We start from the raw sequence: 21,387 nt of genomic DNA, 5'->3' as shown, positions 1-21,387 counted from the left end.
AAAGGTGTATCAATGTAAATCATCCTGTGTACTTTTTTCGACTGAATACTTGAAATGCAGAAATGAAGAATCAAGAGAACAAATATAAGACATCATCGACAAGAATCGAAGGCCCCGTACCGTTCGGACGGAGGTAAATTATCCGAGCCGAAATGCTCGACGAAGCAGACCCCGAGCCGTTCAGCCAGGAGTGCGTTCTCCAAGCTAGGTGAAAGGGGCATATGGATTATTCGATCCAAGCGCTCGAATAGCGAAGGCCCCCGAGCCGATCGGCCGGGAGGAGTATGCATTTAGATTCGTAAGCAAATGACCCGTGCTGTTCGGCCGGGCATAAAAACTGTTCAAGCACGGGATAAGATATGAAGGCCAAGGTCGCTCGACCTGGTAAGGAGTTAGCCTTGAAGGCCGTCTAGCCCAGACGTTAAACCGTAGAGCCGCGCCGACCGGCTATAAATATCCGCGCCGTCTAGCCCAGACGTTAAACCGTAGAGCCGCGCCGACCGGCTATAAATATCCGCGCCGTCTAGCCCAGACGTTAAACCGTAGAGCCGCGCCGACCGACTATAAATATCCGCGCCGTCTAGCCCAGACGTTAAACCGTAGAGCCGCGCCGACCGGCTATAAATATCCGCGCCGTCTAGCCCAGACGTTAAACCATAGAGCCGCGCCGACCGGCTATAAATATCCGCGCCGTCGAGCTCCGACGTTAAAGATCGAGAGACGAGCCGACGTATGTAAACGTCCGAGCGGAAAACCGACGAGCCCCGTCGTTAAAGATCGGGAGTCGTGCCGATCGGCTATAAATACCCGCGCCGACGAGCTCCGTCGTTAAAGATCGAGTGTCGAACCCGCGACAGTGAACTTCTTGGACGGAACTAAGGACTCCAAATAACGAGCGTTCGCAAGTACTAAATTGATTAAGGCCGATCGGCCGTCAGTTTGTCAATACTTCGCATTCGCTGAACGCAAACAGTATAACCAAGCACTAAACGATTTTGAGGAAAACGAGCCAATCGATTAACCTGATCGGTCGTCTAGTGAGAAACACGTGGGGCCTAACTGATTCTACGAATGAGCATCAAACAGAATAAAAAGGGGCAATGAAGGGCAAACAAAAATACAAGTAAAGGAACACAATTATGCCGAACGGCACGTACAAAAGTTTTACATTTGCAAAGCGGATGAAATACAGAAAGTACTTAGAAGAACTCTCCTCACTCCGGGTCCTCAAAATTAAAAAAGGCGTCCGGGATATCATCTATCATGGTCGCCAGGTCGGAGGCGGGAATGTGCATTCCCGCAGGAAGGTGGCCACCCTTCTTCAGGTACGCCATGGTGACCTTGACCGCCTCGGCGAAAGTTGAGGAGACTTTGCCGTCGAATTTTGCGCCGAACCGCTCCGAGCGGAGGTATTCTTGGCGTGCTGCTGCTAGGCGACTCGACTCTCCCTCCTTATATTGTCTGAGCGCCGCCCGGGAGGCAATCAGTGAATCTTGAAGAACTTTCTGGTCCACCTCCGCTTTAGTGCTTTCAGCAGAGCGCCCATCCCGTTCGGCAGCCAGTTGGGCCTCCAGCTTTTTAGATTGCTGATCTAGGGCTCGGACTTCAACTTTCATCTTATCCAGATCAGCAATCGCCCGCCTCTTCCAGCCACTGGCACGCTTCACGTCCCCGTCTTTGTAGCCAGGTCGGCGGCCTTCTTCTGTTCGGCCTCGAGGGTTTGTTTCTCCCGCTCGGCCGATGGACCTCCCGACACTTGGAGTTTTTCCAGGAGATCCTCCAGTTCGGCTAGCCGATGGCTAGTGGTGATTTGCTCAGCCCAACGCTATAAAGGAAATAATAAAATCAGGAACCAAATGGTAGCATGGCACAGGAAGAAAAATGAACGTACCTGAGTGGCCTGCTGCATGTTGTTTTGGGCGTCATGAGGGCCACCTGAATCTGGGCGTCCTCGAAGAGCTTGGCAAGCGGACCCGTCAGGGTTATTTCGTGAACGAGGCTCGATGGCCGATCGGCGGATAATAAATATTCCTCCGAAGGAAATCGGAGGGTTGTCTTAATGGTCGGGTGGCCGGCCAGCCATTTCTCGGCCGCAGTCGCCTGGCCCGAGGACTCCCCTATGGTTGAAGTCTCGCCCAACCGTCGTAAGCGACGACGAGTCCGCGGAGGAGAGCCAGAGTGCTGTGCGATGGGCGAGGCCACGGGGGTCCCGATCTGCGACTTCGTGCGATCGGGCGAGGCAATCTCGATCGGCGCCCGGGGTTCGCCTTCTTTGGTCGGCGGAAGGCTGGAGTCTCTTCGACGTTTCCGCCGAACTCCCGGTGGAGGATCTGCCTCGACCTCCGTTGAAGCGGCTTGGGCAACTTCTGTTTCAGGGGCAGACTGCGCCCCCCCCTCTCCTGCATCTGCCGGGCGGCTGGGGATGAGACCCCGCTCGGCGAGCTCTTTTTTGGTGGCCGCCTCAATTTCCATGGCCTTCAATTTCAGATGATCGGTAGCCTTGGAGCGCCACATGACTTCAGCTACAGCAGAAGAAATTAAAATCAGTTAGACAAAAAAGGTGAAAGAAGTAAAGAGTCCTTACCCATGCGGTAGGGGAGGTTGGCCCGAACGGGAGATAATCCAAAAATGTACAACACCCCCTTGAGAAGCAACTGGTCGATTTTGTATCGTTGATCGGACAACCAGTTTGCCGCATGAAGGTAGGTTGGACTGCTTCTGAATTTGTCGAGCTCTGGCTGGGTCGGCACAGCAGTCTGCCATTTGGTTCTAAATGCTGGCCGCTCGGGAAGTCGTATATAGAGGAAGAACTCCTTCCAGTGCTTGTTGGAGGTCGGCATATTATCAAAAAATCTGAAGCCTATTCTACTTTGGAAAATAAAAGTGCCCAACTCGGATTGTTTGGGGTAGAAGAAATAGTGGAATATCTTGGGGTCGAGTGGGATACTGTGCAGCTTAAAGAGGACGACTACCCCGCTCAGCAGCCTAAAGGAATTCGGCACAAGTTGGCCGAGCGGGATGCGGAAATAATTACAAACCTCTAAAATAAAGGGATGGGTAGGAAATCTAAGGCCGCCCTGGAATTGGTCTAGAAAAAAACAAACGGTGTCGATCGGAGGGTCATGGGGCCGGTCGGTCGGGTCGGCTATAACTATTTCATGGTCATCAGGAATCCCGTACGTCCGAACAAGGCGCCGAGCGCCCTCTTCATCAAATCGACTCTCCATGGTCAGATACCAAGGGTCGTGAACACCAACAGCGGGTTCGGAGGAGCTTGCCATCTCGGAGAAGCAAAAAGATAGCAAGAAACAGAAGGAATGGGAACGAAAGAGGCAAAACGAGTTGGGAAGACCTTGTAAACGAAGGGAGAAGACTCACTGAGAAGGGAACGGGTGGAAAGGATCACCGGTGGGATGGTAGCCGCCGAAAAACAGGAACTGGATCGTCGGAGGCCGCAGCAGAAGAAGAGGCAGAAGGACAACGCGCAAGCAAACATGCGGCGAAGGAAGGAGACGGAGGCTTTATACGGCCGAGGCCGGTCTGCCTCCGTCGTCGGATGCAGGTCACGAGAGACGAGGTCATCATCTAACCGTCCATTTCAAAGTAATCGGCGTCCCATCGTACGGATCATCACCGCCACGCAAGAAGAGCCACGTGGCGCTCTGTCACCAGGCGCAATTAATGCGCCCATACCACGCATGCTTCGGTTTAATGAAGAGGATTTGCCTGATTTTCGAGAAGATTTAGACAAGTAAACATCCACGTTGAGCGACAAGACAACCAAAACGAAGAGCCGAGCGGCTGAATTTGGCATAAGAGCCGAACGGATCAAGGGATATTATAAGCGACGGTAAGGCGACGACCGCCCGCGCGACGGTAAGGCGACGACCGCCCGCTCGGACACATAGTCCAGTCAGTCGGACTCACTGCCTCCTTCGACTAGACTTGAAGGGAAGGCAAGTGATCCGGCGGTAAGAATGGGGGATCCACTTCCTGAAGGATCTCAGCTTGAGGACAGATGGAGGGTTGACTAAGCGGTTAATGGCCGCGCCGAGCAGCTGAGTAGGTCCGAGCGGAACCAAAGATAACCCAGCCATGGGCTTGGGTTTCCGACGCCAAGGCGGGAAGACTGAAGGGCCGAGCGGGTGTCCGCCCGGCTGGGACCGAGGGCCGAGCGGGTGGTCCGCTCGTCCAGGATAAGGGCGAGGATATGGGATGTCAGCAGAGGCGTGTCTGATGATTAGGCCGTACACAAGTTTGCACGAGGGAGGATCTCGCCGTCACATCATGGAGAGGTTGACATAGTAGCGGTATGGCCTTATGGACGTCCTTCTGACAGACCCATACCTGGGTATGGTCGAAAGCAGGTGATTGCTTTGATTGGCGCGCCCAGGCTCCTTCGAGAGGTCTATATAAGGTCTCCATTTCTTCACCGGAGGTACGAAAGTCTTCATTCGACAGCCATCTTCTTCCTCTATTCCCTCGCCTAACTTGAGCGTCGGAGGGCCGTCGCCGGGACCCCCCCCCCCCCCCCGGCTCGGTTTTGTTGCAGGTTCACCGGAGCACTCGAGGATCCAGCAAGAAGCGCCACACCCCCAGCTTCCGTTGACTCCTGGTTCGGACAGGATCAAGGTACTTGCTCATCAATATGAGACAATACTTCAATTTTAGTGATAGGTTCCTCTAATTGCATTAGAGATGTCATGGAAATATCTTGGTTCACTACGTTTACTGGATGTGTGATACCCATAATGTGCGGTATGGTAACCATACCGCTACTGATCGCACCAGTAGTAACCACAGGAGAATTGCCAACGCATTCCTCAAAAGATATTTCCCTGATTTTATCACTCCCACTGTCCTCAATGAACTTGACATTTCTCATTTCGAAAAAGGATCTATTAGAGGGATCATAAAATTTATACCCTCTTGACTTCTCAGAGTATCCTACAAAATTACAACTAACCGTTCTTGAGTCCAATTTTTTTTCATTAGGCTTATAAGGCTAGCTTCAACTGGGCAACCTTAGACGTGTAAGTGCATAATGCTAGGCTTCTTACCCGCCCACATCTCGAATGGGGTTTTAGTTACTGTCTTACTAGGTACTCTATTGAGTAGGTAAACTGCAGTCTTGAGTGCTTCACCCCACAAGGACTCTGGTAGATAAGTGAAAGTCATCATATTTCTTACCATGTCTTTTAGGGTTCGATTGCGATGCTCAGCTACACCATTCTGACTAGGTGTATCAAGCATAGTATATTGAGGTATAATTCCACACTCAGCATGGTAATTTGTAAAAGGTCCTGGACATTGTTCACCTGATCCATCATATCAATCGTAGTATTCACCTCCACGGTTAGATCGGACAGCTTTAATTTTCTTACCTAGTTGAAGTTCAACTTCGGCTTTGAAAATTTTGAACATGTCCAAATATTGCGATTTCTCATGAATAAGGTACAGATAGCCAAATCTGGAATAGTCGTCTATAAAGCTAATAAAATATGTGTGTCCATTCCAAGATGCCTTAGGGAATGGTCCACAAATATCCATATGTATTAACTCCAAAACATCACTACAATAGCTAGCCCCCTTATTCCTTTTGTTAGTGGTCTTCCCCTTGAGACACTCTATGCAGACATCAAAGTCTGACATGTCAAGGGAATCGAGAATTCCATGTGACATTAACCTTTCTAGGAGTTATTTTGATATATGTCCTAAACGCCTATGCCACAACATGGAAGAATTCTCGTTAGTCAATTTATGTTTCGTACCTATACTATGCATTATCACGTTGTCAACTGTAGGAGTAAAAGTGTTCAATTTATAAAGCTTATCATCCAAGGAACCATTGCCGACCAACACTGAATTAAAAAAAATACTAAAAATTCCATTTCTAAATGAACAAGAATAACCTGATTTGTCCAAACAAGAAATTGAAATTAAATTCCGTCGATAAGACGATACAATAAATGTATTTTCTAAATCCAGAAAAGCATTGGTTCCTAAACAAAGCCTAAAAACACCAATCGACTCGACTTTAGCTTTCTTTCCATTTCCTGTATAGATGTATCTTTCACCATCAAGCGGAAGCCGGCTCCTGAGACAACCCTGTATCGTGACACTTATGTGAATAGTAGCACTGGTATCTATCCACCAAGTGTCAGTGGGTACAATAGCTAGATTGACTTCTGAGTTGAGAAGTTTACCTTTCTTTACACGCCAGTTGGCGTACTTGAGGCAGTCTTTCTTCATATGACCTTTCTTCTTGCAAAAGAAACAAATGAATTCCTTATTCTGCTTCTTGTGCTCCTTATGGTCATTGCCTCCAGAATCTGCAGTTTGTTTTTTTTTCCTTTGTTATTGATCCTTTTTCATTTCTTGCTCTACTTTGAGAACCAGATACTAAGTGAGCACTCTCAGATGTCTCAATCTTTAGTCTCCCCTCCTCTTGCACGCATTGGGCAATAAGCTCATTCAATGTCCACTTTTCCTTTTGAGTATTATATGATATCTTAAAAGGAGTGAACCGTGCAGGCAGAGACATTAAGATGAAATGCACTAACATACCCTCAAACATATCGAGTTTTAGTGCTTTCAGACTTGTCGCTATATTGTGCATCTCCATAATGGACTCCCTTATGTTTCCTTTACCATTGTACCATATAATTACCAACTTCGTAAGAAGTGTGGTGGTCTCGACCTTTTCATTTGAGGTGAATTGGTCTGCTAATTGGTCCAGGAAACTCCTAGTATCTTCTCCCTCAGTTATTGAGCCCTTTATTGGTGCTGATATGGAAAGATTCATGATACTCAGACACATGCAATTTGATTTCTCCCACAACTGAAATTCAGCTCTCTGTTCTATAGTCAGAGGTGCGGGGCGATCATTCCTTAATGCATAGTCTAAGTCCATGCAGCCTAAGACTACGGTTACGTATTCTTTCTATTCAGCAAAATTTGAACCAGTTAGTGTTGGGATGTTGTTAATGCTGGCAGTTACAAATTGCACTGAAATTAAAGAGAAAATTTATTTAAGCTCACGATTTAACTAAAGCCAAGAACATATAAGTAATTTAAAATTATGCAAATAAAATAAAATTTTAAATGCATATGAATGAGCTCTTTATGAGATACCAAGTACAACATAAAGTGTCTTCCTTTGGGCCGACACATTATTTGTTAGCGATACTCTCTAATATAACTCAAACTTTAATTGGCCACACAATGTGCCTTCCTTTGGGCCGACCCATTGTACGCATAATATGATACTTTATATAAGCTATATTTTGGTCCATAGCTTACAACAATCTTAATCGGCCACATAATATGTCTTCCTTTGGGCCTGCATATTTTGTGCATGATTTGAACAAAATAATATTTTGTTCTATAATTGTAAACTACCTTATGCATATATCTGGCATAAAAGTAATATTCCTTTGGGCTAATTACTTTTAGTATAGATATACGTCTACCAACGCAAAATGCACTAAACTTACCTAAGGTGTATTCCTTTGGGCTGACACATTAGTTCAACTTAATAGCACATTGTGTAGATAGACCCAAGAAAATACTAGGAACTTAATTCGAATAGAAATTACTTAATTAGCCTTAACAACTCTAAATTAAACTTATCAATCGATTGATACCATATAATAGTTGATTGGTTTTATCCAATTAATTATCATCATCGATTTAAAAGTTTACTATATGCGACTATGTGACTATAATTTTATAATTAAATAGTATTATTTAATACTATTTAAACTAATTATTCATGAAATAAAAAATCTATACACCATTTTTTCCCCCCATGAAACAGTACATATGTTTACGTTTTTTTTTCTTAAAACACTCTTTCTAATGAAACACTGTTTCACAAAGGTGTATTTCAATTTCACGAAAATAGTTTTTTTTTAATTCGATAATGTTTCTCGTTGAAACAGCAACCTTAATCGAGAAAAAAAAAATTAATCGAAAAAGAAAAAAATAATAATCTCAATCGATTAAAAATAATTATAATTGATTGATAATTAATGTAGTCATAAGTTTATGACAAGAAATCAATTAAGAAAAATTCTTAATCAATTTCTATAGATTTAGTTCGATGTTTTAGGCTTAGGAATTGATTGGTTGACCAAATCAATCGATTAAATCATCAATAATAGAAGATCAAGCCTCCCCTAGATTTTCTATACAAAAGATTTCGACGATAAAAAATTTGTATTAACTAGAAAAAATTGATCTAACATACAAATAACAAATAGACGAAAAATCTAAACTTTATTGCTAATGAAAATGACGAAACATAAACTTGACTTTGATACAAATTGAAAGGTTCTCGTAAAAACCTAAGCCGCATGAATTCTAGATAATCAAAATAAGAATTCGTATGGGAAAAATAAGAACATATGAGCATGAATCTTCGTTTCATCGAGAATATGACATAAGAAAATAAATAATACATAAACATAACGACAAAGAACCTGATTGAAGAGTCATATCTTTGTCCTTTAGCGTCGTTAAGAAGATCCTGTGGAAGAAGAAACAGCGGAAGGAAAAGATAAGTCTTCCGGAGGAGTTAGGGTTGACGGCGCCAAATTCTCTTCGTTGATGAGGAACGAAGAGACGTCTCAAGATTACCCTAATCTTCTGGGGACCAACCCATTATAGTGCACATTTATTATCAGCCCATCGATAATAATAGATACAAAACTATAGGTTCTACACATATGAGATCCACATGCAATTACCCGAAACCCACTAGACATAAGTTAGATCACTTTAAAGGGTTCAGATCGTATTCACGTTTACAACTTACAAATAAACTCATATAATAGGGATAATTATATCCAACATCTTCCTATTCTCACACATATATTCTTTCCGGATTACTTCCTCTCTCTCACATTCTATTTTTTTTTTCTCCCGCCGTAAATTCTAAATACAACTTCTCTCAATGTTGTCGGCCCCGAAGTATAATCCGAGTAGATTAACACTTGCCTTCGTCTGGGAAGAAGAATGTAACTTTCTTTTAAAATCCTAAATCTCTTTTAAAAAAAAAAAACAAATCCAGTGAAGTCTCTTCAATACTTGTTTATAACTTAAACCAATTATGTTTGAAATATGAAAATAGTTATTTTAAGAAAAAAAATTCTTGCTTTTTGTTCTTCGTATATGCAGAACCAAAAAAACCTAATATATATATTTCAAAAAATAAAGCTGATTCAAAGGGATATTGAGGTATTGTTAATATCCGATCAATAAATTTATATTTTAGGCGTTTCCAGGATTTAAAACAAAAAAAAAAAAGACGAAAAATTAAAATGATCTGGAAATTTTGGGGATAAATCAGCCCTAAAGGCAACTGTCAGTTGGGCCCAAACCGTAGGGTTTGTCCGATTCGGAATCTTTTCAACTGAATTAAATGGACCTTTCACGGGCACTGCCCTTTCTTTCACGTGCGCTGCGCGTGATCTGAGTCCTTAATAGAATCCTCTAGCCATGGTTTGCATCTCGGTGCGCCGCCGGTGCCCTCGATCTCGTCGAATTCATTTCGGGCCTTTCTTTTTCTCTATTTCTCGATTCGGGGTCCCGGAGTCTGGATACTGGAAGAGGTAGGGATTCTTGATATTGCTTCCCTTTTTTATTTACTGTTGTTTCTTGATTTGATCTGTAAGTTTTTTCCTTCCTCCGATCTATCGAGCGATCGATTTTTTTCTGATGGGTTTTCACTGATACCGATCGAATGATGCACGCAGAGTAGGACTAGTGCTTTTGGTCTCGCACCATGGACGAATCGTTCTCGGATGCTGCAGTAAGGCCTCGAGTTCCTTCATTGTTTCTGAAGCATCTTAAGATAAATATGATCGGATCTGTTTTGGTCTAGTTTGATTGCTGTAGATCCTATTGTCTTTATAGAAAGTAGCCATGATCTATTGATTGTGCACATGTTTGATCGCTCTCAGTACTCCTGTATCGATTGCCCATGACTATATGCATAATTATTCACAAAATTAACTTTGCCGAGAAGTATGTCCATGACATTATTTCGGAAGGTTTTTAAATTAGTGTAGTCTGGGACTGCTTGAATAAGTAAAATCCTCTTGAAATAAGTAATTTCAGAATCTAACCATATAGTATTTGTATGGCATTTCCAAATCTACCGACTTATTTTGTATCATCAATTGCCAAACTAGTTATTCACACAAGCAGGTTAGTTGTTTTTTTTATTATACTTATGTTTTGTAACCTTTTTCAAGTTTAGTTACTTAATTGTGATAGCTAAAATATTCTATTCCATAGTTTATAGTAATATAATAGTAAATTGTAGTCTACAAGTTCAAATTTGATAATCTATTTATACATTTTTTTCTTAAATGGTAGAATGCCTCGAGACCTTTACTTGCTGCAAATCCTTTTGTAGCCTAGTCCAGCATGCACTCAAGCTATGTGCCAAGCACACATCCCAGTTAATGAGCTTGTACTTGTGGTGGCTGTACTGGCAAAATACCTTTTTTCTAATATCAACATGTTTGTGTTGGTAGTCCTTGATGAGAGGTAGCATCAGCCTTCATACTTAGAGGCTCACTAGAAACAATTATCTTTAACGAGATGACAGTAGGTTGAGTACCTTTTTTTTGGGCATTACCCAAGAGTTAACCTAACCAAGTGATTGCTACCTAAATCCGAACTCATCTCTTATGATTTATTAGTATGTAAAGCTCTTAATATCTGACTTAAATGTGTATAAAATGCATGTACACATAAATACCCATGAATTTAGCCAAATCCAAACTTTACCTAAACTCCATTTGTTTATATGATCTTACTAGCTAAACTTGGCTAAAACCAAACTATTAGATCTTTGAACAACACTTAAGTGTCTTGAGTAGGTCTGGGTTTCTATGATTACTATGTATTGCTATCCCTAAAATTTTAGAAGTTGTCTCTTGATGATAGATAATCAACTCACTGTATGGTATGTGAATGCAGGGGCACATGCAATCAAAATTAGAAAAAAAAAATGTTGGGCATACTCATAGATGTAGCTCACGTATATCCAACAAAGTATATGGATTAATTCATCCAACTCACAATTCCACATAGAATATATAAAGAATAATCTTAATGTGCAATGCAATATAACATGTTGAATAGGATATGTTTATTTGTAATGTCCATATGATTAATATCTAAAGCGTTTATCACTTACAGAACAAATGTTTTACTTGACACTACAAATTATGTGCTACCACTTCAAAAACATGATTTAGTATGTTGCAATCATAAGGATCTTCTTCATTGGAGAAAAAACATTATATAAGTCTTCATTAAGTTCCAGATCATCAAATGAACCAAACTAAGTTTTTCCCTTTTCACTCGATAGATGGCCCTCTTAGCTTGCATATGCACTTGACCCAAGTTGGTTGTAGAGGTGCTTGTCTAGGTTCTTGAATTGTCTATTGGTACCTCATATTGCATATGTGATGTGATTCCCTGTCTAAAATGAGTAGGTGGTTACATATGTGCCCACTCAGAGCACTTTTTATCTCTAGTTTGGCAGATCCTCAATTTTGGCGAGGGTATACAAACAATATTCACAGATTACCTGACACAAGGGTCTGTCATGGTTTGAACTGGTGAGGCTGCAGGATTTGATGGATTAGTGGCCTATCATGCCTATAAAAAGGGTTTGCATTAAGAATTTATCTGCTCTGTTACTTGTGAGGGCATCATATCATAATGCAGGCAAAATGACTTCCTTAACTTAAGCAAGAGTGACAAATTTAATAAATGTAAAAAAGAAAAATATGAAATTCAGAAATGAAAAGAAAAAAGGTTTTAGTTGTAATGTGACTCCTATCTATTTTTAAGTTTTTGAAAAACTTTGTTGCTATCTAGGTATATAGGATATAGATGATGACAATATTCATTCATTTTGATCAATATGATGAAACAAGAAAGAAAAGGACATAGGACTATAATCTTCTCAAAAGATAGTGTTATTTTATATCTGTGAGATTTAAAAAAATAGCTAAATTTTCTTGTTCCTTATTAAATAGTTTTGTTGTATTTGAATGGATTGTGTTTTTTAGATACTTTTTCTAAATTAAGATAGAAAATAAGTTATCACAAAATATTTGAAGTTACTCGAATTAGTCAATAATTTGAAAGATCGAAAGATACGATAAAGGGGGATGAATATCGTACATTAAAAAATTTTCTTTTCAAGCGTTAAAACAAGAGTAGTGCAACGAAAAATAAAGACAAGTTTCGGTTACTTGGTTCGGAACTTAGGTCGACTCCTACTCTAAGGCCCGCGATCCTTGATCGCACCGTTGGGCAATCCACTAAAACTCTTCTTTCCAAAACTTTGGAAATAAGCAATTCGTACAATGAAGTATAAGATAGTAATAGACTACTATCTTATTTGAATTTAAGTACAATGCAAGCTAAAATAAAGTATATTGAAAAAGGGTATAGATGGAGATCGTTGGCGTCTTGTCAGAGTAATAGTTTACTTGAAGATGTGTTGCAGAGCAGTAGCACGAACTGAGCTTTTGCACAGAGGTGAACATAAGAATTGATGCCTGCCTCGGACCTCGAGCTCTCCTTTTATAAGCATGGTTCGATCGATTGATAAACTCATTGGTCGACTAATTCGTTCGATTGACCGAACCTCCTATCGGTAGACTGTGTTTTCCTTCTTTGCTAAGATTTGATCTTCGTGCATTTATGATCTTTAATGGTTCGGTTGACCGATTACCATATTCGGTCGATCAGACAGTGAACTTTTCTTGTTCGTCGAGATTCGCATTTCTTCATTAATGATGTGATCGTTCGGTCAACCAATCCCTGTGTTCGGTCGACTGATCAGCCTGGCTTCCTTTTTTACTTCGGCTTGAGCCTTTGAGCGAACTCTGTTCTACTCTGGTCTGAATTCTGGTCTGAGTCGATCTGGTTCGGTCGATCGATCCTTGTGTTCGGTCGATCGATCCCTGTGTTCGGTTGACTGATTAGGTCGATTCCTGTAAAACAGAGTTAAACACAATATAGCAAAATAAAGTTAGGACAATAATATATGAATAGTAAGATGTATGAGTAGTATTTGACAGTAACTGTCTTGATCTCAATTTGGAAGCCTTTCCGGTGTCTTCAGTTGGATCAACGACCTAGGGTTTGTTCCTTCCCGAAACACGACCTCACCTTTATTCCTCTCCAGTTTGTTTATCTCAACCTACCTGCTAAACATTGGTCCTCCAGACCTGTTTGGACTTTGTTGCTTAGCATCGGATCAGCTCACCAAGACTTCCTCTCGATCTTTGGTGCTCCAAACCTATTGAGCTACCTTGCCAAGTGTCCGGTCCTCTCGACCCACTTGGGTTTCCTGTCTGGCTTCCACGATCTGCTAAGACTTCCCCAGTTGAGCAAGCATTATGCACACTTAGTTAACTTGTTAGATCACAACATGACTTAACTTGAACTTTTGATAACATCAAAACTAAGGTTCGATTCTGGTCCATCCTACATCAACAATCTCTTCTTTTTGATGTTTGGCAATTAAGATTTACAGTTAAGTTGATAACATATGCAAAGATAAGTAAACAAGTAATTTTTTTACTTAATACTCCCCCTGAGTATTAAAGTTGAAATATACGATGACTCTAATACAACATGGGATAAGATGGTATTAAAATTGAAAATAGTAGCTAAGAGTGTACTCGGTGAGTCAAAGGGACATGCACCACTAAGTAAAGAATCTTGGTGGTGGAATGAGAAAGTATAAAAGAAAGTGAAAGAAAAACGAATAGCTTATAAGGAATTATATATTTGTAAGAACGAAGAAAACTTAAAAAATATACAATAGCTAAGAAAGAAGCTAAGAAAGTAGTGAGTGAAGCAAAAAAAGAAACTTTTGAACGGTTATATCAAAAATTGGATACAAAAGAAGGGGAAAGAGATATTTATAGAATAGCTAAAGTGAGAGAAAGGAAAACAAGAGATCTTAGCTAAATAAAATGTATTAAAGATGAATGTAATAGGGTATTAGTAAACGATGAAATAAAAGAGCGGTGGAAGAGGTATTTTTATCAACTTTTTAATGAATGTTTAGGTGACCAACTTAACTTAGGTAATTTAAATAGGTCAAATGAGCATAGAAATTTTAATTTTTATCACAGAATTCAAACTTCAGAAGTAAAACAAACTTTAAATGAGATGCACGATGGAAAAATCGTTGGACAAGATGATATTCCGATAGAGGTATGAAAGTGCTTAGGGAAACAAGATATTGAATGACTTACAAAATTATTTAACATGATATTGAAAACGAAAAAAATACCTGATCAATGGAGGATAAGTACTCTAGTTCCCTTATATAAGAACAAGGGAGACGTACAAAATTGTGCAAACTATAGGGGTATTAAACTAATGAGTCATACTATGAAATTTTGAAAAAAGTAATAGAAAAAAGATTAAGAAAGGATATCACAGTGACAGAAAATCAATTTGGGTTCATGCCTGGAAGATCGATAATAGAAGCTATACATCTTCTTAGACAATTAATTGAAAAATATCGGGAGCAAAAACAAGTTCTACACATGATATTCATTGACTTAGAAAAAGCTTATGATAGAGTTTCAAGAAAAATTATATGGAGAATTTTAGAAAAGAGAGGTGTTAGCGTAACATATATTGAACTAATTAAGGATATGTATGAGGATGTAACAACCAGAGTAAAGACTTCAGGTGGAGTAACTGAAGCATTTCCAATAAAGATAAGGTTAAATCAAGGATCAGCTCTAAGTCCCTATCTTTTTACACTAATTATGGACAATTCACTGCGCACATTCTAGACACAATATCGTGGTGCATGCTATTTGCAGATGATATTATTTTAATAGATGAGACACATGAAGGAGTAAATGCTAAACTAGAATCTTGGAGGGAAACACTAGAAGGAAAAAGTTTTAAGCTTAGTAGATTAAAGACATAATATATGTAATTTAAATTTAGCAATATTAGAAGTAATGAAACAATTGTTAAGATAGGAGAGGACGAGTTGTCCGGAACCGAGAGATTTAAATATTTAGGATCATTTTTGCAAAATGATGGAGGGATTGAGAGAGATATCTTATATAGAATACAAGCAGGATGAGTGAAATGGAGGGGAGCGTCGAGTGTTTTATGTGACCGTAAAGTATCTCTTAAACTTAAAGGTAAATTCTATAAAATCGCAGTTAGACCTGCTATGTTATATGAAGCTGAATGTTGGGCTATGACTCGAGCACATGAGCAGAAGATGAGAGTTGCAGAGATGAGGATGTTAAGGTGAATGTGTGGACATACGAGGATGGGAAAAATACGAAATGAGAGCATTAGAGAGAAAGTCGGAGTTGCATCTATTGAGGAAAAACTCCGAGAGACACGTTTAAGATGGTACGGACATGTACTTAGATGACCAATAAATGCTCCAGTTAGACGATGTGAAACTATGATAAACATACATATCAAACGAGGAAGAGGAAGACCAAAAAAGACTTGGTTAGCAACAATAAAACAAGATAAAATTTATTTAAATATAGATGATGATATAATAAGAGATAGAGCTCAATGACGTAAAAGGATTCATACAGCCGACCCCACCTAGTGGGAAAATGCTTGGTTGTTGTTGTTGTTGTGAATACTCCCTCTGAGTTTAATAATTCCCCCTGAATTCACTATCTCTTTCCCTTTGACACACATAAAAAATAGAGGAAACATAAATAATAAATTTGAATCCATGAAGATGTTAAAAATATGGTTTTGAAAATAAGGACGGGTTAAAAAAAAATTTAAGTAAGATTCTAAGATATTTAGATTTAAAAAGTAGACTTTTGAAAACTTATCCAAAGATTATAAAGATACATTCTGAAGATAAATTTTGAAAAGAAGTTTGAAGATTTTGCAAGTCAAATAAAAATTTGAAAGTAGGTTTGAACATTTGTTAAAGTTAAATTTTTAAAAATTTGCTAAGATAAATTTTTAAGCAGAGTAAGGCTTAAAAATAATTTTAAAAATTTGATAAAGAAAAAATTTGTTAGAAATAATTTTAAAAATTTGATAAAGAGAAATTTGAAAATGATTTTGAAGAAATTTTGTAAAGATAAGGGTTGAAAATAATTTTAAAAATATATTAAAGAAAAAATTTGAAAATAATTTTTTAAAAAAATGTAAAGATAAAGGTATGTTAGAAATAGTTTTGAAAATATGTTGAAAGAATTTTTTTTTTGAAAAATTAAGTTTGAATTTCCTTAGTGTTGAAAATTTTCAAAAAATGATATTGAAGTTTCTCCTAAAATTGAAAAGTACCTAAAAGTTTAAGCATGATTTTAAAAATAAAAAAATATCTTTATGATGAAATGTCCAACCTTCATACTTAGCTAACTACCACTAGATAGCAACTGCTAATTTAAGTTGGTCAGTTTGAGTGTTTAGGTCTAACTAGTTGGTTACTAGCCAGATAACTCAAATTGATCAATATATTTGTTTAAAGTTTAGATTTATAGTGACTGACATAAGTATCTGAAATCTTAGGCTAAGTCCTAAGCATCTCACAACAGTCTATGTTTCAAAATACACAAGCAAGGTATCCTATTGTGCTTGTGAGATGCTGGTTGCTAAAATTATAGGAGCATGCAATTTTACGGTAAGACTTAGGCTAGTCTGAAAAGATAAAATATTTTGAAAACAATTTTTGATAGGGGAATTTTGAAAAACTAATTAATAATTTTCAAAAATGTGTTAAGAAATAAGGAAACCTATTCTATAAAGCACATACTTAATTGTCTTCTTAAGTTACTAAATTCAGTTTTAGGTAAAGGCTTGGTGAATATATTGGCTAGGTTAGATTTTGAATCAATATAGTTAAGTTCGATATTTCTTTTAGTAACATGATCCCTAACGAAGTGATGTTTAACTTCTATGTGTTTAGTTCTAGAGTGATCGTTCGATTGACCAATCCCTGTGTTCGGTCGATCGATCAGCCTGACTTCCTTCTTTGCTTCGGCTCGATCTGATCTTTGCTATGTCATCATGGTTCGATCGACCAATCATCTAGTTCGGTCGATCGATTAGTCTTTGATCGAACTATGTTATGCTCTGGTTTGAATTTTGGTCGATCTAGTTCGGTTGACCAATCCCTGTGTTCGATCGACCGATCAGGCCGGTTCTTGCAAAACAGAGTTTAACACAATATATCTCTGCAAAACAAAGTTAGGACAAAATATATGAATAGTTAGATGCATGAGTAGTATTTGACAATAAAACTGTCTTGATCTCAACTTGGAAATTTTTCCGGTTTCTTCATTTGGATCAGCGACCTAGGGTTTGTTCCTTCTCGGAACACAACCTCACTGTCGCTTCTTTCCAGTTTGTTTACCTCAATCTACCTGTCAAACATTGGTCCTCCAGACCTGTTTGGACTTTGTTGCTTAGTATCAGATCGACTCATTAAGACTTCCTCTCGATCTACGGTCCTCCAAACCTATCGAGCTACCCTGCCAAGTGTCGGGTCCTCTCGACCCACTTGGGCTTCCTATCTGGCTTCCACAATCTGTTAAGACTTCCCCGGTTGATTAAACATCATGTACATTTAGTTAACTTGTTAGATTACAACATGATTTGAACCTTTGACAATATCAAAACTCAGATTCGATTCTGGTGTACCTGCATCAACATAGCTCATATTTCATAATAAATTTTATGTGACCATTCCTGCCTTCTTTATTGAAAAAATACAAAATTTACAAGATTGTTAACAACAAGAGATAGTGTCGCCTGAGCATTCGCGATCGTAGTATCATGTGACTTTATATGGCGAGTAACATGACCACTTCCATTGGAAGATTTGCAAGAAAATTCTTCCTTTCAATTCTTACATTCACTCTTCCCTTGCCATTTTTAGAAATGATGAGGGTCACCTAATGACAGTCTCATCCTTGTATCCTCTATGGAAGTGCTTTGAGGCTCATCTCCAATTTTGGTGCTTGCCACAACTTTTTTGACACAATGATGACGTGAAAGATGATGTTGAATCTATTGGTAATGGTAATTGTCATATAGCCTTACCCAAGCTCGTTCGCGTATGTTGATAAGAGACTAAAATGGTATGAAACTAAAATTGAGCAATTGACTAATGAAACAATATCTAGTAGAGTCGTGTATGTTGATTAACTAACATACACTAAATTAATCATCTTTATGCCTTGTGTATAATTTAGATACATATCTGGTAGAATAATAGATTAGCTCAGCCGTGTATGTTGTTGATTAGAGACCAAAATGATATGTAACTGGACATTTCTCTTTGGCCTCCTAAACCTCTTTCTAATGCAAATGTGTAGGATTAGTCAGTTGCCTGACTCAGGACCTGTCAAATATTGACCAGTAGTACTTACTTTGTACCTCTAAAATTAATTGATTTATCTGTTCTAACTCTCTCTCTCTATATATAATGCAAAATGCAGAAGTTATAAAAGAATTCTAGCGTCATGCTTATTGGATGACCCTTTAATTTTATTTGTTTATTTATTATTATTATTATTATTATTATTATTATTTTGCTTTATTCTTTTATACAAATGCTCACTTCAATATCTTGTTTGCTTTGATTCTTCTGAGTGCTATAGCTGATTTCCTTATAAAAATGCCTCATTTGAAGTATATATATTATCTTATCGACAGGGACACGTAATCAGGGAGAGAGCAACTAACGGACTGAACCCTGGACTGGTGGTCTTGCTTTTTATTGGTGGACTTGTATTGTTATTCCTTGTTGGCAATTATGCTCTCTATACTTACGCACAGAGAACCCTTCCGCCTAGGAAGAAGAAGCCCGTGTCAAAAAAGAAGATGAAGAAGGAAAGGCTCAGGCAGGGGGTCAGTGCCCCTGGAGAATAAACATGCCCTAATAAACGAAGTGGGAGAACCCTATCAACTGTTTCGAGGTTTGGTTCCATGCCGACATGCATTTGAAACTTTGTGTTGTAGTAGTGCGTGTGAACTTTGAATTTCCCTGTTCAGTTGGTGTCAGCCCAACTAGTACTGCTTGTCTGAAGAAGAATTGTTGTGATTTACTAGTCTTGAATTGGTATATTAGGGTCCGATCTCCTAGTACATTTGTTTAGTATCAATAGTTTGTGTTTTCCCTTTCAGTTAATAAATAGTTCATCAATTTCTAGTATAACTATCTTTTTTATGTTCACCAATTTCTGCTAAAGTGAAAGCGAAGAAAAAGAAGCCAAAAGGGAATGGATAGGAAACTAAAATGACGAGATTTTTTGCGTTCTTCTTTTGAGAGACTGAAGAAAATATGAAGGATTTTTGCTTACGTTTCAGAAAATCCTTTTTATCATATAAAAAATATTCTTATGTCAGAAAGCTATATAATAATCTATACAGTACTAACTTATTATTTTCCCTATCCTCATTGGTTGCATAGACACTGTTGATGTGGAGCCTCCCTTTGGTGTATCTACTACGCAAATGTTTAAGGGTAAATTACCCCTAATTCTATGCATACAAACTTAACTTCTTTCTTCTTTGATTCTTTCTAAATTTATTATATTTAAATTAAAATATAATATTATATATATATATATATATATATATTTTTACTGACCAATCTATTGGTATATTATATTCTAATTAAATAATAATAAATTTAAAAGAAATTATATAATCGATTGATATATTCTATTCTAATTAAATAATAATAAATTTTTTAAAAATTATATAATTATTTTTATAGAATAGAATTACTTATTATATTTTATAGATATAAAAAGTTTAAAATAATAAGATATAATCTCTTTTAAATTCAGCATCATTTAATTAGAATTGTGTATAATGAAAATAAGAATCATATTAAATTTAATAAAAAATATATTAAATTTTAATTTAAAAATCTTACATTTAAGAAAAATTATATCTTATCTTAATATGGTTGTACCTAAAAAAACAAATAAAGATACTTAGATAAATAGATGGAATTATAGGACAATTTACATAATTTTAAATCGGTTAGAAAAACAAAACAAAAAACAAATAAACAAACAGGATACGTCGGATCAACGAAAATTCAACCAATTGGGGTCTAAAATGAAATTTTCTGTTCGTATTTATATAGAGAGCTGCTTTTCCCCCCTCCCGATCTGACACACACCCTTCTTTTTCTCCCCTCTCTCCCTGCCAAATGACGCATGTAACCCCCTCTTCTGTTTTTTTCCTTTTTTTTTTAATTTCATTTAATTTTTATTTAATTTTAATTTTTTAATTAATTTTGTTTAAAAATAACTCTCAGTATATTTTAAATTTTCTTTTTTAATTAATTTAATTTATTATTTTTTATCAATACTTATTTTTTCAGTTTTATATAAATTTCATTTAGTTTTTATTTTTTAATTAATTTAATTTATTAATTTATTTAGTTTTATTTTTTAATTAATTTTGTTTATTATTTTTCATTAATACTTATATTTTTTAAATTTTATTTAAGTTTTATTTTTAATTAATTTTATTTATTATTTTTTAATATTTATTTCTTTAATCAATTTTATTTATTATTATTGTTATCAAATTTTTTTAATTTTTTAAATTTTATATAATTTTTAAATTACTCATTTCCTGTAAATTACCTTCCTAATTTGACACTTAAATTATCCTCATCCAACTATTGATACATGTCATAATCTTCTCTCCCTTTAAATCATCCCTCCCTTCAACCATTGACATGGTTGGAGGATGGGTAATTTAAAGAGGGTGAGAGATTCTGACATGTGTTATGTGCCAATGGTTGGAGAGAGGGATAATTTAAAGGGAGAGAAGATTATGACATGTGTCAATAGTTGGATGAGGGGTAATTTAAGTATCAAATTAGAAAGATAATTTACAGGAAGAGAGTAATTTAAAAACTATATAAAATAAAAAAAATTTAAAAAATTTGATAATAATAATAATAAACAAAATTAATTAAAGAAATAAAATTAAATAAATATTAAAAAATAATAAATAAAACTTAAATAAAATTTAAAAAATATAAGTATTAATGAAAAATAATAAACAAAATTAATTAAAAAATAAAACTAAATAAATTAATAAATATATATAAGTATTAATGAAAAATAATAAATAAAATTGATTAAAAAATTAAAATTAAATAGAAATTTAAAAATATATAAGTATGAATGAAAAAATTAATAAATTAAATTAAATTTAAAAATAAAACTAAAAAAAATCAAAAAAAAAATCAAAAAAGATAGAGGGGCAGAACAGACATTTAAAGAGGAGAGAGAGAGGGGGAGGGGAGGTGCGCGTGTCAGGGAGGGGGGAAAAGTAATTTACATTTAT

The 21,387-nt window shown here is 37.2% G+C and overlaps 1 protein-coding gene across 2 annotated transcripts; it reads left to right on the top strand.

Annotated features, from left to right (window-relative positions):
• The first annotated feature begins 9,459 nt into the window (after window positions 1–9,459).
• LOC122006175 (DNA-binding protein S1FA-like) lies at window positions 9,460–19,225 on the top strand. 2 transcript variants are annotated; one of them, XM_042561568.1, is made up of 3 exons: window positions 9,460–9,614; window positions 9,759–9,814; window positions 18,724–19,225. In XM_042561568.1, the coding sequence occupies exons 2-3, from the start codon at window positions 9,788–9,790 to the stop codon at window positions 18,937–18,939; spliced, it is 243 nt and encodes an 80-aa protein (XP_042417502.1). In that variant the 5' UTR covers window positions 9,460–9,614; window positions 9,759–9,787; the 3' UTR covers window positions 18,940–19,225. The 2 variants fall into 2 exon arrangements, with proteins under 2 accessions (XP_042417502.1, XP_042417503.1); XM_042561569.1 differs by having other exon boundaries at window positions 9,491–9,672.
• The last annotated feature ends 2,162 nt before the right edge of the window (window positions 19,226–21,387 follow it).

This window comes from Zingiber officinale, chromosome 7B, assembly GCF_018446385.1.
Source record: "Zingiber officinale cultivar Zhangliang chromosome 7B, Zo_v1.1, whole genome shotgun sequence".
Classification (NCBI taxonomy): Eukaryota; Viridiplantae; Streptophyta; class Magnoliopsida; order Zingiberales; family Zingiberaceae; genus Zingiber; species Zingiber officinale.
This window is presented reverse-complemented; position numbering and strand designations above follow the sequence as displayed.